This window comes from Ascidiella aspersa, chromosome 4 (genome assembly GCF_963924565.1).
Source record: "Ascidiella aspersa chromosome 4, kaAscAspe10.2, whole genome shotgun sequence".
NCBI classification, from domain to species: domain Eukaryota; kingdom Metazoa; phylum Chordata; class Ascidiacea; order Phlebobranchia; family Ascidiidae; genus Ascidiella; species Ascidiella aspersa.
The window spans coordinates 17,306,578-17,320,768 of NC_139450.1; the positions used below are offsets into that span (position 1 = coordinate 17,306,578).

Sequence of the window (14,191 nt, forward strand, 5' to 3'; positions counted from 1 at the left end):
CATTGTTATTCAAAGGACACCGCAACATCTACATTGATTTTAACTATACGCAATGTTGTAAGAAGGATTGCATTAGTACGTTGGCGCCGTCCATCACTTTTTAAGAGCTTTTTTGGTTGTTTGCCGGTGGAACACCAATCAGTTGTTTTTTTCGGGTGTATGCAAAAGTCTTGAGAATGCTTGGTTGAACTTTTTGACAAGCCAAAACAGCTATTGAAAAGCCATTTTTAACAAAAGCGAAGAATATCGTAGAAAAAACAATTGAGTAAACAGTTAGAATGACAAGAAACTAACAGAGACCTATAGCATATTACCGAAACAGGAAATCGGGTAATTACAAATCAGAACGGAAAAAAGATATACCAAATACTGTCCAATACAATTATCCCAATTAGAGATACAAAACTATCTGAAGGGAAATTAAGTTCGAGATGAACCTAACGCGATAATCTGGTGTGGTAAGTTTTTAGATGTCAATCAAAACTAAGTTTTGATAATATTTCAAACTAACAGACACTACGCTCACTACATAAAAATACACTACGCCGAAAACTTAAATTTTATATCCTTCCTGCGTTTGCCCATCTTTACATGTTTACAGTAATTTGCAGTGTTGTAATGACTTGACTTGATTTAAGTGAACTTAAGTCAGTGTTTCCAAATGACTTGGCTTGACTTAAGTAACAAATGACGTGGTTTAAAATTAGATGGTTTTAATAAATATTTTTTACTAAAATTGGGCAATCTATCTTTACTTTTGCACATATAACAATTTGCTTGCTATATGTTGCATTTTTGTTTTATTGGTCATACACGGACTTTACCAATCTTAATATTTAAAGTTTTATTTTTATATCAATGACTTGACTTGAAGTTACGGGCAATTAATAATTTTGACAAGGACTTTACTTGTTGTTGTTTACCAAATACTTGACTTATGTTATTTTCTAATGACTTGACTGCGACTTTTTAAGGTCTTTCAAAATAACTTGTTTACAACACTCGTAATTCGAGCACGACCGCCGATACGTAAGTTATCCGACTCTTTGTTGAAATAACTTTGGAGTCGCCTGAGATAAAAAAAATAATTGCTTTACAGATCAAACATAAATCTTTTACAAATTCTTATTGCTAGTAGGTTTGTTGTGTTTAGAATTTTCAAAAATCTACCTTGACGAAGATATTTGGTACAATATGGGTAACGACATCAAAACAAGGTTATAAATATAGTCTATAAAAGTTTTTGTATACGACAAATAACGTAAAACGAAATCTGAAACGAATTTACACTGACATAATTTAGCAGAAGTGTAGAACGAACGATACATTGCCGTGTAGAGATAGTATTTTGTGCTTAACCATTGGTTCTACGTTTTTTGAAGCCTTGAGGCATGTTGGTTGTTCTGTCATCATTGCCTTCGGCCAAAGTAAAATTCGTCCATTTTCGATAGTTCGTTTCACGGCAGGCATGAATGACTATGCTTGTCACCGTTTTAAATAGGTTATCAGTAGGTTTAACTTGCATTAGTAGTGTTTTTTTTTATATGTGTACAACATCAAATTGGCGATTACGTTTCAATGGACGATCGTCGTCAATTTAATGTGTTTCGGAATCGTTATTTGATTTCCGCGTTTATCGCAGTGGCGCATAGCAAAGAAACAACATATTACTCTTTCTACAGTGACGATCTTATAGATCGTTGTACTAAATACGAGGTGCTCATGGTAGACAGGACTTCAAGCACTCTTAAAGTTTACTTGAGAATACGTCATAAAGCGATTCGAGAGCTCAGGCGGAACGTACATCTACAAACCAACTGATTGTCGCAAAACAGTCTAGAGTTATTTAGACGATCGTCTGAGAAAAAGAAGTAATTAACGATCTCAACACATATCAAACAGTTCGCGAGGCAAAATCATAATGCCCGCGGTCTTTGACTTTAGAGCCGAAAATCGGGTTTATCTGTATTTTTAAGACAATTAACCGTAATCGGTGTCAGAGCTTGTCAATGCCCAGGGCGATTTGAGACAAAATGTGAAAACATGCGAGGCTAGTGGAAAACAAAAAAGGCACATTCGCAGTATAGTCTATAACTTGTCACGTGATTTACAGGGCGTAACCAATAACGTTTGCATTTCGCGGTATTCGCTTAAAAAAAGAAGCAATTCGAAATCTCGAATAAACTGCGATTAACATTTTAATCTAAACAGCTTTTGTTTAATTTTGGCCTATTGAAAGCAGACAGAATATCAGTGCATTAAACTAGCTTTTGTACATGTTGCAATGTTATTAACATGTATTGTCATTTAGGTTTTTAATTGTTATAATTTGATTTGCATTGAGAAATAAGTTTAGTTGATTCAAAAGTGAAAAAACAAGAAAATGCCGAACGAGGTAAGCAATTTTTTTGGTATGTTTTCTGTTCAAATGTTATTTTGAGATTTTTTAAAATTGTGCGTAAAAAACAAAACGCTTTAAAAAAAAAACAATCTACAAAAGAGGGGCAAGCATATTGGATCGTGATTTGATCACCTATTATTATGAACCCTAAAGAAATATTGGTCAAAATCGAAAAACCCATAAGACCCTAATGAATGTTGGTCCATTTCATGAATATTGTTAATATTGATTAGTTTATTAGGATTTATTTTAAAAATTACAGCGATAAGAATGATTTTCTGGAACTGGTTTGTTAATTGAGTCCGATAATAGGTCATATTTTGAAATATTTCAGGCAGAAGAAAATACTTGTTCTCACGTAAAAATGTGTTATTTAGTAAATATGGCGTTTTTTAGTTTTTATTGTAGTTATTATATTTGTGTTCGTGCTAAGTTTTCAATCAAACCAAAATTATGTTATTTTACAATATTAACCTATTTGTTAAGAGTCCATTACAAAGTGGGAAGCAAAGGCGGATCAAATGACGGTCCCCTGGGTTATGTCCACCCTACTACTGTGATTTTGACTCCTTAAATGCAAAAAAACTTTCTACTGGGTCCATTACTCTTCCTAAAATGCGATTTTAGCCTAATTAATTCCAGTTAAAGTTTCCTGAATTCTGCAAATAGTGTAATAACGCAAAATGTTTTCGCGTTTCTTGCGTGCCTGTCTTCTAAATGTATTTCTGTTCGATTTTATTTTACATCCATACACAAAGTTTATTTAAGATTAATTTTTTATGTTATGAGAAAATTTTCCAACGTTATCTAGTGTTACCGTGAAGTACCACCCATATAATATGGACATTTTTAAAATTTAGCCAAGCGTTTTCCTAATGTATTCTTTTAAATAGATACATGCGTTTAAAAGCGTTCAAAAAACTCTTAAACATGTGCGCCTCGCCTAAAAATTGAAAACCATTGAAATAATATTAATATTTTAAAATACTTCGATGGCTTACACCTTGAAGAATTCGCTATTTACCCTTCACAGGACGAGAATAAGGATCGTGGAAATTGGGACAATAAAGCCGACTATCTGCTCTCTTGCATCGGGTATGCTGTCGGTTTGGGAAATGTTTGGCGATTCCCCTACTTGGCGTACGAAAATGGAGGAGGTATAGACTACATCGCAATTGGCATAATATACACATACCGGTATTGTGGAGTTGAAGTGATACGCTTAATGTAAACCTTTATATTGAACCAATGCTTATAATCTAATTATATAGGATTTCTACGAAGCTAAATATGTACTAGGCCTACTAATGGTATATGTATGGTTATTGGTTATTTATCTACGCAGGGGCTTTCCTGATTCCTTATGTGATTATGTTGATTTTTGCCGGTATGCCGATTTTCTTCATGGAAGTTGCATTGGGTCAGTTTTCCAGTTTGGGCCCAACTGCTGTTTGGAAATTTAGTCCCATATTTAAAGGTAAACGTAAACATTTTTATTAGCAAATTGGTAAATAACTAACGACCAAATGCCTAAATCAAGTAATTGATAGGCCTATATTTTACCCTTATTGTTTTTACTTAGAATTTGCGTACTACTTCTGCTGGACACAGTCGGCACTTTTTTATACACTTATTGATGATGTGTTTATGTGCGTTGATTTTAATCTTTATAAAGCCTAAAATTTTATAATCATATTTAAAAGTATTAATTAACAGAAAAAATTCCTGATCCGAATGCACGGCGTTTGTTTTACCACTTTCACCGGTCTCGATTATAATCTGTTGTTAGTTATAGTTTACTTATATTGAACGAGATGAAATACCCAGAAGCATTGCACAAGTTAAGTAGTGTATTAACCAGTTTAATTCTAGCCCCACGTTGCCCGGGTTGAATAGTGTATTTTCCAGGTTAATTCTAACTGGTAAATGACTTGCGTTCTTTCGGCGATGTAAATTAATTACAATTGCAATAAGCGCAATATTTTAAGTAACAAAAACCAGCGACATTTATTAATCGAAAATTACTAACAGGAGTAAAACTTTAAGTTGCGGCAGCCATCGCTTAGAATTGCGTGATAGCGTAAAATTTATGCAAATACGTAATCCCGATACCAAACTGCGTCAAACGTAAAAAAATACCCTTAAAAAAATAATAATTGATTACTACTGTTCAAACCGCTGCAAAAACGCGATATTTTGCGAACTCTGCCAAAATTCTGCGTGGTTAAACACAATATGAAGCTATTAACTTGGACCTAACTCACTATGAAATTATTCTCGGAAAGGTTTGTTGTACGATATTCGTGAAAGTTTCCAAATGCTTAATCAAAGTATGTTGAGCATACGACGCATGTGGTAAAACATAAAAGAGAAAATAAACTCGTGACGGTTAAAAGTAGCTGTTTAAAGAATATTGCTACGACGCTCGCTTGAAAGCAAACGCGCGCTCATTTGCTACGTCTTTCCTACCGTAGAAAAAGACTATTTGTTTTTTTTCATTCTTTCTATCTGTTACTAGCCTAAAATAATATTTTGCAAATATAAATGTTAAAGTGGAGTACATTGAATGCTTTGTGAATACTAGAAGTTACACCCATTGAGAAAGATGTCATAAGAGATATGTGGGTGGAAAACACAGCTCGAGTCAATTTATACCCACAAAGGCGTTTTAAGGGTTAAAATAGATTGTATGCATCAGTTACATGGTTACTCTTTATAACCACGCGGCATACATCAACAGGCGTTGGCATATGCATGGTCGTCCTTAGTGCTATGGTTGGAATATATTACAACGTCATCATCGCATATACGGTATTCTACTTCTTTTCTTCTCTCACTTCACTTTTACCTTGGGAGACATGCGACAACTGGTGGAACGACCCTGAAACTTGCAGCCTCTCCTTCAGTAAGCACTTTTTTCTATATTTAAGAGAATTCTTATTAGGGTTAACAAAGTTTGGTGAATGTTCGCCAGTAGATTGTTTGTCATTTCATCGCGCTAAAGGCGCCAAAAAAAAACCGCTAAAGGCGCCAAAGTCTTAGGAGAAATGTGAAATATATATATATTGTTTTTACAGTTAAAGTTGACAAAATAACATAGTTTGCCAACTGCACAAATAACGCCCACTTTTTGGCACACCGGCAAAATATTTTGGTCTTTTGGAATATTTCTGGCGACTAAGAACCACTTCCTTAAATAACTGACAGCATTATTTGGATTTAAAAAAACAAAACAAGGGGAAGTTTTAAAATATAGTTTTTGCCATTTAAACTAATAAACAAAGTTTTTCCCACTTTTTAAAATTGTAGTTTACCTAAATGTGACCATAGGCTTACGCCGTGAACTTTCCAAATTGCATTTTAATCTTTTTCAAGTTGCAATTTTTAATAAGATTACTTCTTTATGCCGTCATGTCGTCATGTTTCACCTCCTCCAAAATAGATTTCGCCCTAGAAATTTAATAATAATTTTAATAACCGTTTTGTTTCTATACTTTTAAGTATAAGCTGGCTAACACATTCTCGTTTTAAATATTAACCCCGTTAATACCAGCTGGTATCTGCTAGCGAAACGTCGGTTTATACTTCGTTTACACCAGAAGAGCGACTTCTATCTAATAATCTTAATTAAATTATTTATTTTCGCTATTTTGATTTGTAACCTTCAATTTATATTACTGCTCGCTTTAAACTGTTTTGACCTATCCCGCAAAATAATTTCTAACACTGGTTATCTACAGAACCTGTGTGTGAAGTCAACCTTTCGAATGCAACTTTAACACCTTCAGAGATTCTTTACCTTGATGCTTCCAATAGTTTCAAGAGCAAGGACAGGGTTTACACTGGCGGTAAGTGGTGCATGAAGTTATTTTGGAGAATATTTTAACTCGCCCTTTTTCCCTTTTGTTACAGTTCTACAGAAAGATGCAATGGGCTTCTTCAACATCACCAATCGCAACCAATCTGATTACGGCTGCACAGAGTTTATTGGACGTCGCCTAGGAACTAGTCCGTCTGAAGAATATTGGCTGTAGGTTGATAGTTTATACTTATTTTTCAAAACAGTTAACATAAATTAAACCCTATTTTTTAACTAAGCGATGAAAGATTGGGCTAAAATTACTTATCTGACTTATCGATATCACCTCAATTTAGTGCAAAAAGTCAAACTGTTTAATATGTGGTTTCAGGTTTACAAACAATTCTTCTTAGTTGAGATGTTTAAAGTCTAAATAAGCTAAAGTGAAACATTAAATCATTTATTTTCAAAAGTAATCTTATCATTCCGGGTACAAATTAGGCTGCTAAGGTTGTGGCTCTACGCAGTGATAGTTAGATGTATAGGAAACTCTGTCAAGTTAAATTTTGCGCAAAATAATATGTTTTGCCGTTATTTTTGAAGAGAATGCATTTTCTTAAGATTTTATTATCACGTCCACTCGCATTGTTATTTTATGTGAGAAAATATATGGGGATAGATAGTCTCCTGCTATCAGTTTCTCGGTTAAACCCTCGGTGTGAACTATACTAGTGTTTTATGCAAAAAGAGTGCTCCTGTACAAAAATTTAAGCAAAAATGCATTTCGCTTTTAGCGACAATTTTCGAATTAATTAGCATAATTTTTTTATTTGCTGAAAAATTATTTGTCCCACTGTTGAAATCCTTTCAGCACAATGTTGTCTTTTTAGTGCCGAAATAAACCAAAAAAAACGTACGCCTTAACATCACATCACATTGGAGACCCGAAAATCATTAGTTTGACATCTTATTAAAAACAAAGCTAATTTATTACAACACAAGGCAACTGTTATCTATATTCTAGAATCTAGATTTTGATCAATGATTGTTATTTAAAAAATGTTACATCCCATTCACCCAAATGCAATAAAGATATAACCGTAATATGCTAGAACAGTGGTTCTTAACCTTTTCTCAGCCGCGCCCCCCTTTTGTAATTTCCCTATGCCTTGCGCCCCCCTACGAAAAGCAATTCGGCATTTTCAACTAAATATCACTGGGACAGCTTAAAAATAGTTAAGTGTGTTGTCAGTCGCGCGAAGCGCGAAAAAAAAATTGAGTTTAATTAGTTGAATTGGCGCTAAACTGTAAATTCAGGAGGCTTTTCGCACTGGGCACACAATAAATTTCTCGTGCTCGACACATTGATTTTTATCGAGCTGATATTGACCAACGTGTTGTGAGGGCATTTACTCCACAGTTGTAAGGCTTTTTTGTCGAGCGCAAATAAAAATGCCAAGCGCAAAAATTAAACATTGCGTTATCGTGTTTCAAACGATGTGACGACACAAAATACAACGGCAATATTGCAAAAAAATATAGATTCGCGCAGAAAAGTTGGGTTGCTAGACTGTTATCATATATAAAATATGGATAAAAATTAGTTTGAACGGGGGATGGCTTTTATCGTTTATCAATAAGTTAGCAAAATTGCAATTTAATAGGGCCGTTAAACCTTCGATGAGATGAAAAGATGCAAAGGCACTCAAAGAGACTTGAGCTAAAACGTAGTCAACAAAAGGAGAACGCACAAGTAAAAATTTTTCCAGGTTCAATCTTAAAATTGGCTGAAACAGAGTTTGTACAGCCTTGTGTGCTATAACTTCAAATAAGGAAGATTTATAGGGGCGAAATATATAAAAATAAATTAATGCCATTTGTCAATATATAGGTCTGAGTTTACGAGGCGCTGACTAGGCTATGATCACATAAAAAATGAAACAAAATACTTAATAAAAGTGTTTTATCTTTATCTTGTTAAGGCTGCCAAAAGAATCGAGTTAAGGCCGTTGCACTCCTGGCGTTGTATTCATATGTAAAAAGAGTAAACATTCACGCGAAACGGGAAAATGTGGTTGAATTATATAGTGATTCCCCATAATCTAAAACACGCTACAATAAGGCATGTAATAGTGGTCGACATTTTTTTTATTGCTGACCAGTTATTGTCTTGTTATTAAAGGCCCACTATATCTGTTTTCATAAAAACAATCGATCAACTGTTAAACAAAACAAGCTTGTACAATACTAATACACCGCTGCTCTCTCAGATTATAATCTGACGAGCAAAAGTGGCGGGTAAAAATTGTGCTTTTAATAGGAATTTCGGGTCGAAATGAAACAAAACAAGGATAACGATAAGTCAAAAATGTCGTAATTACAATTTCCTGTTAGAGGCGAAGCAAATAGATTTACGGAAATTTATATTAAATTGACAAAACACTAATATAACTCGCACACACCATTGGTCATATTTTTTTGTGCCACTCCAATTATGGAACCAACAGAATTACCGTTAAACCAATCTGTAAAACCGCTTTATTTTTATTCAGAAAGTACGCCTTGAACAGAGCAGATGGTATTGACACAAACTTAACTGGGAACGTTAATACCCATCTTGCTTTGTCACTCCTCATTGCTTGGATCGTCGTGTTTTATAGTCTGATCAAGGGAGTGAAGTCATCAGGAAAGGTATGCCAATTTCAATCGTAATTTGTACTGTTAGTTTTCGACCACTTACCGAAACTTTTACTAATTTCTAGTACTACTATCACAGATAAGAGTGTTTTTCCACCTTTTTTGTACTAGCGCCCCTTGGGCTCGACATATTCCTGTAACCGCACCCACGACCTGACCTGTAACATTTGCCTTTAAAGAATCGCGTTAATAAACAAGTAGCTTAAATCGAGTTTAAATACATTCAGCTATGTGCGGAGGACGCATAAGAATTCTCACTAAGAAAAAATGTCTTTTTAAGCGAAAATACGATGATTCGTATTTAATTAAAGCGAACTTATGAAGTTGAAAGATTTTTTAGATTTAGTCTAAATTGGCAAAAACAATATTTTTAGAGAGCAAGCCTGTATTTAGTGGTGATGTTTATATGCTATTAAATACAATAGTGCACCGAAAGCCATCGCAGACTAACCGGATGTGTCGATCAATGATGCAAGGTAGGCTAGGAAAGCAACTGGCCGTAACGGGACTGTCACTCTACCAACTAAGCTACACAGTCTCAGAGAGAAACGATTTTAGAAATAACCATGGCGCCAATGTTTGTTACATTTCTATTGTACACTACTTTCTATAGTACTACATTATATTAGTAAAAATGGGTCTACAGTAGCATATAATCATGCAAAGGAACTGAGATCTAGTATTGAACACAAACTTGCAACCAACTACTTAATAAATGCAAGCAATTATCTAAGCATTTCCCCTTATTGCTTTTTGTTGCAATTTAACATACCATTAAGCTGGTTGGTGGAATAACTATTTGGCAAGATGGTAGGCCTACGTTGGGCTGTCAACATTTAACTGTTAACAATATTTAACATCACCTAGTTCAAGGCGGGTGAGATCGTGCCAACCAATTGCCAAAAAAACAAGATTTTAATACAACATTCTTTATACCACTAAAATCAACAATAGACTATCTAATAATATACAGTTTTTCGTTTTCTATTTTACGACCAGACCTTTCTGCTTTGACACAATATTACCAAATTTTAATTGTAACCTTTTGCCCACGTTGTCGTTGGGAAATACTGGTTTAGAGTGTGACATCTTACTATAAATTAACGATATATATACTTTACACTGCTAGGTCTAATATTGCTCGTCCTACACCTACAGGTTGTATATTTTACTGCCCTCTTTCCCTACGTCGTCCTCCTCATATTATTGGTGCGCGGTGCAACTTTGGAAGGAGCTTGGGACGGCGTGCAATATTATATTGGATATCAATCTGACTTGTCCAGGCTTCAGGACGCCGAGGTAAAGAATTACAAGTTCATTTTAAAGCTTTTACAAATCGTGCGATTCGGGAAACATCAGTGTTTTATTAAAATATAATTTTTTAAGGTGTGGAAAGCAGCGGCCACGCAGATATTCTTTTCGCTAAGTGCTGCTTGGGGTGGACTCATTGCCCTGTCTTCCTACAATAAGTTTAACAACAATTGCTTCTACGATGCCGTTCTGGTGTGCACCGTCAATTGCGGCACATCACTGTTTGCTGGTTTTGCGATTTTTACCGTGGTTGGTAACATGGCTCACACTCTTGGAAAAAGCGTTCCAGACGTCGTCCAATCTGGTAATAATTTTAGCTATATATCTGATATGTTGAAGAGGTTAACACATTACAAAATCGAAACCTTATTGAAATATATCGAAACCTTGTGAAAACCCCTTTTTTCATTAGTTGAAAATTACAGTATCCTCCCCTTTTCTTAACCGTTCTACGTGCAAAACGTTGGAGTTAGAAAGGTCTTTTATTAGTTAGATATTGTTACAAGGTTTTTTTTATACTTTAGGCTTTATATGTGAGCACAATATAGAATCTTTGTCAACTTAATTGGAAGTATGCAAATGCGCGTAAAAAATAGACTGGACAATAATAAAATAATAATAAAAAATATTAAAATTTTTGCCACAGAACAATGTTATTTTCTAGGGTTCGGGCTTGCGTTTGTCGCGTATCCGGAGGCAATCGCTCACCTTCCAATCTCCCCACTCTGGGCAATCCTCTTCTTTCTCATGCTTTTCACGTTGGGACTGGACAGTCAGTTTACTATCCTTGAGACAGTGAGCACGGCCATGATCGACGCATTTCCGCGTCAGCTGCGGCACAGGAGATGGAAACTAATGTTGGTCCTCGCTGTTGTTATGTTCTTGCTCGGTTTGGTGTGCGTGACCAACGTAAGTCGTTATTTTTAAATAGGTAACCCACTGAAATCGTTTCTCATTTTTTAGTGGCAAAAATTGTACAGTTAGTAATGACAAGTTGTATGTTGCTTTTCAGCTATCCCCGAGTAACGCATTAGGGGTTCCAGTAACTTTCCCCAAGTGATCTTCACATGCCTTTAGTATCATAGGAGTTTAAAAAGAAAAAAAAATGCTAAAAAAGGGAAACAACCTACAACTTTTAGGGTCTTAAAATTGCCGTTAAATGGATTTGAGTCTAAAACACAATCGGTTTTGCTAATTATGAAACCAATATATATCATAAGTTTGACACAACCAACATCGTAAGGGCGCTGATGGAATGTTAAGTACTGACTGACATAAAATAAAAAAAAATAAATCTATGTTTCATTGCAGACCGGAATCTATTGGGTCGACCTAATTGACCACTATGCGGCTGGTTGGGGACTATTGATTGTCGCTGTTATGGAGTTGTTTGGAGTGTGCTACATTTACGGCGGAAACCGCTTTATCGGGGACATTGAAATGATGATCGGCAAAAAGAGTTGGGTGTTTTGGATTTTTTGGAGGGCGTGCTGGTTCTTCATTTCGCCACTTCTACTTACAGTAAGACCTTGAGCTCTAAAATAAATATTGATTTTGTAACTTATGACTGTGTAATAAATATATATTTATATATATGCCTCTATGCATACGTATTATATTAATATATGTTATATGCAGGCTATATTGGTATGGTCTCTAGTAACATTCAAAGGAAAGTCATACGGATCTGGCTTACCCTACCCTGAATGGGCCAATGCAATCGGTTGGCTAATTATCGTCTTCGGTATAGTGTTTATTCCACTTTTCGCCATCATTGCAATTATTCAAAACAAAGGAAATATTTTCGAGGTAATAATTTCACGTTTTATTTCTTCTTATGCAAAAAATTAGTACAGTATATGGTACACGGAAGTAGTCCGAAAACATTTGGGCAGGGGCGGATGCAGGATTTATGTTTGGGGACCATGAAAATTTTTTTAGGTATGACGTCACAAATTTGATGACTTACAATTAATTAAAAAACACTTGTCGTTCTCGAACGATCAAGTACAACAAACTTTCCCAAAGGGCCTCGCAAGAAAACAAGTTAAAGAATCACTGGATTAGCGTTAAACAATGCACTTTATAGAGTTCGTGAGTTCACACGGAGTAACATGCCATAGTATGCATGGCGTCGTTCTAGCTTGAATAGATTTGCTTGAAATGGAGTACAAAATGCCTCTTTTTCCCTTTCCCTGTATCCGCCCATGACTGTTTGTCTTTATTGCATCCGTGCAAGCAAGGCAACACTCGGTATGACCGAGGTTATCATATCACCGTAAGCTATATGTGGTCTCCTTGGCTTGCACAAAACTGACGGTTGATTAGTACGAGTTCGGAAGGCCAAGGCCCACATCGTAATTTTATACATGTATTATATTAAAAAACTATCGACTCTAGGCGGCTTCACCAGATGCTGACTGGGGACCTTACCTAAAGCAACATCGTGGCGAGAGATATGCAAATATCGACGAACCGAGGGAGGCTTTGGAAATTGCCAAGGGAGAAAATGGTACCAAAGTTCCACCACCGGGAAGCGAAAATCCTGGCTACGAAGGCGACGAGCAAAACATTGGACAAACTAAAATGTAGAAAGATCAAATGATATCATGGGCGAAATGAAAACACCATGCACTAAAATTAATGTGTATCTATTTGTCTGGTATGTTTTATTTCGTTGTGTGATAATCTTTAACTGGTGTTAATCTTATGGTTATGATCGCCCGCGCCAATAAACCAATTTCTAACAATGATAATGTCAATAGTAGGTTAATGACAACAAGATAAATGAAGATGTTAAACAACAGTATGTTCAGTTGGGCCTGGCTATTTACGGATATGATCTCGAAATTTCGACGATTAAAGCCTAGCAAATGCACCATGTAGCCTATAGTTGACTACTTCATATAGGCTACAATGTTTAAAAGTGTTAGGTTTCCATGACCCTTCTAAGTAAATTTGTGAAAACATTATAATTGCAACATTATTGGTTCATGGCCAACCAACCTGTTGGGTTGGATGTGTAACGGCTATGCAACAAAAATAGATTTGAGGGTAACGCGAAAACATTTTTATTTATGAAAAATCTTTATTCATTCTCTTTGCGGTTGGATGTATTTGTTTTGTGGTTCTCAAAAAACATTTGAAAGTCCTAATGAATCTAAAATATGCAGAACATGTTGTATCGCTCTAATGGCCTATATAGACTAGTAAAAATAAAAATAAAATCTAGATTGCTGAACTCAATTCTCATTTGATAAGTTCGACATAGCTAACAGTGCAGCAGAAACAAGTCTTTTGTAAGCACTATTGCATGGTATATCGGTTTTACAGCTTTGCCAAATATAAACAGTAAAACCGACTGCATTAGAAATATAAGCTAACCAATTACCAACTTGATCAGCCAGGCCGGCCCAACTAGAAAGTGAAATCTAAGAAAAATGTTAAGTTTTAACATCAATCAATCGCGTTATAATTACACATACCGAAAGGAATCGTTCGTTAAAGAAATAGTTTACGATCACTATAGGATTGCTCATAACTTCGAATATAATGGTTTCAATCGTCGAGATCACCAGAATCGTGGATAGCTTAAACTCGTGGATCGCGTGGTTGGCTTATATCGCGAACATTTTAAGGGCTTAGATCGCTGAATCGCATAGGTAGCTTTAATTTATTTGATTACTTGAATCACATTAATAACTTGTATGGTTTGAAGTTGGACCACTTGGACCGATAATTAAGTTTGCTCGAATCGCACAGATCACTCTCATGACTTTTATCGCTATAGTATAGGATAACCGATAACTTGCATCTCTAAATGCTTACGAAGTTTTAACCGTCGTCATCTGACCGATATATGCTACTTTTTAACCGGACAAAAATCGGTAAAAGCAGTCGTTATTTCTGTGTATAGGTAGGCTACAATTACTGTTTACTGTTTGTTTATTGTAAAAATAATTGTCGGATCGTGGAAATGTCAC

At 35.4% G+C, this 14,191-nt stretch overlaps 1 protein-coding gene across 2 annotated transcripts; it reads left to right on the forward strand.

Annotated features, from left to right (window-relative positions):
- The first annotated feature begins 2,309 nt into the window (after nucleotides 1-2,309).
- Nucleotides 2,310-12,964, forward strand: LOC146148454 (sodium- and chloride-dependent neutral and basic amino acid transporter B(0+)-like). 2 transcript variants are annotated; one of them, XM_083388408.1, is made up of 13 exons: nucleotides 2,310-2,395; nucleotides 3,435-3,558; nucleotides 3,747-3,878; nucleotides 5,142-5,306; nucleotides 6,142-6,249; nucleotides 6,314-6,431; nucleotides 8,753-8,891; nucleotides 10,056-10,196; nucleotides 10,284-10,512; nucleotides 10,873-11,117; nucleotides 11,520-11,729; nucleotides 11,847-12,017; nucleotides 12,609-12,964. In XM_083388408.1, exons 1-13 carry the CDS (start codon nucleotides 2,384-2,386, stop codon nucleotides 12,798-12,800), a joined length of 1,986 nt encoding a protein of 661 aa, XP_083244534.1. In that variant the 5' UTR covers nucleotides 2,310-2,383; the 3' UTR covers nucleotides 12,801-12,964. The 2 variants fall into 2 exon arrangements, with proteins under 2 accessions (XP_083244534.1, XP_083244535.1); XM_083388409.1 differs by having other exon boundaries at nucleotides 6,142-6,216; nucleotides 6,278-6,431.
- Nucleotides 12,965-14,191: the final 1,227 nt, after the last annotated feature.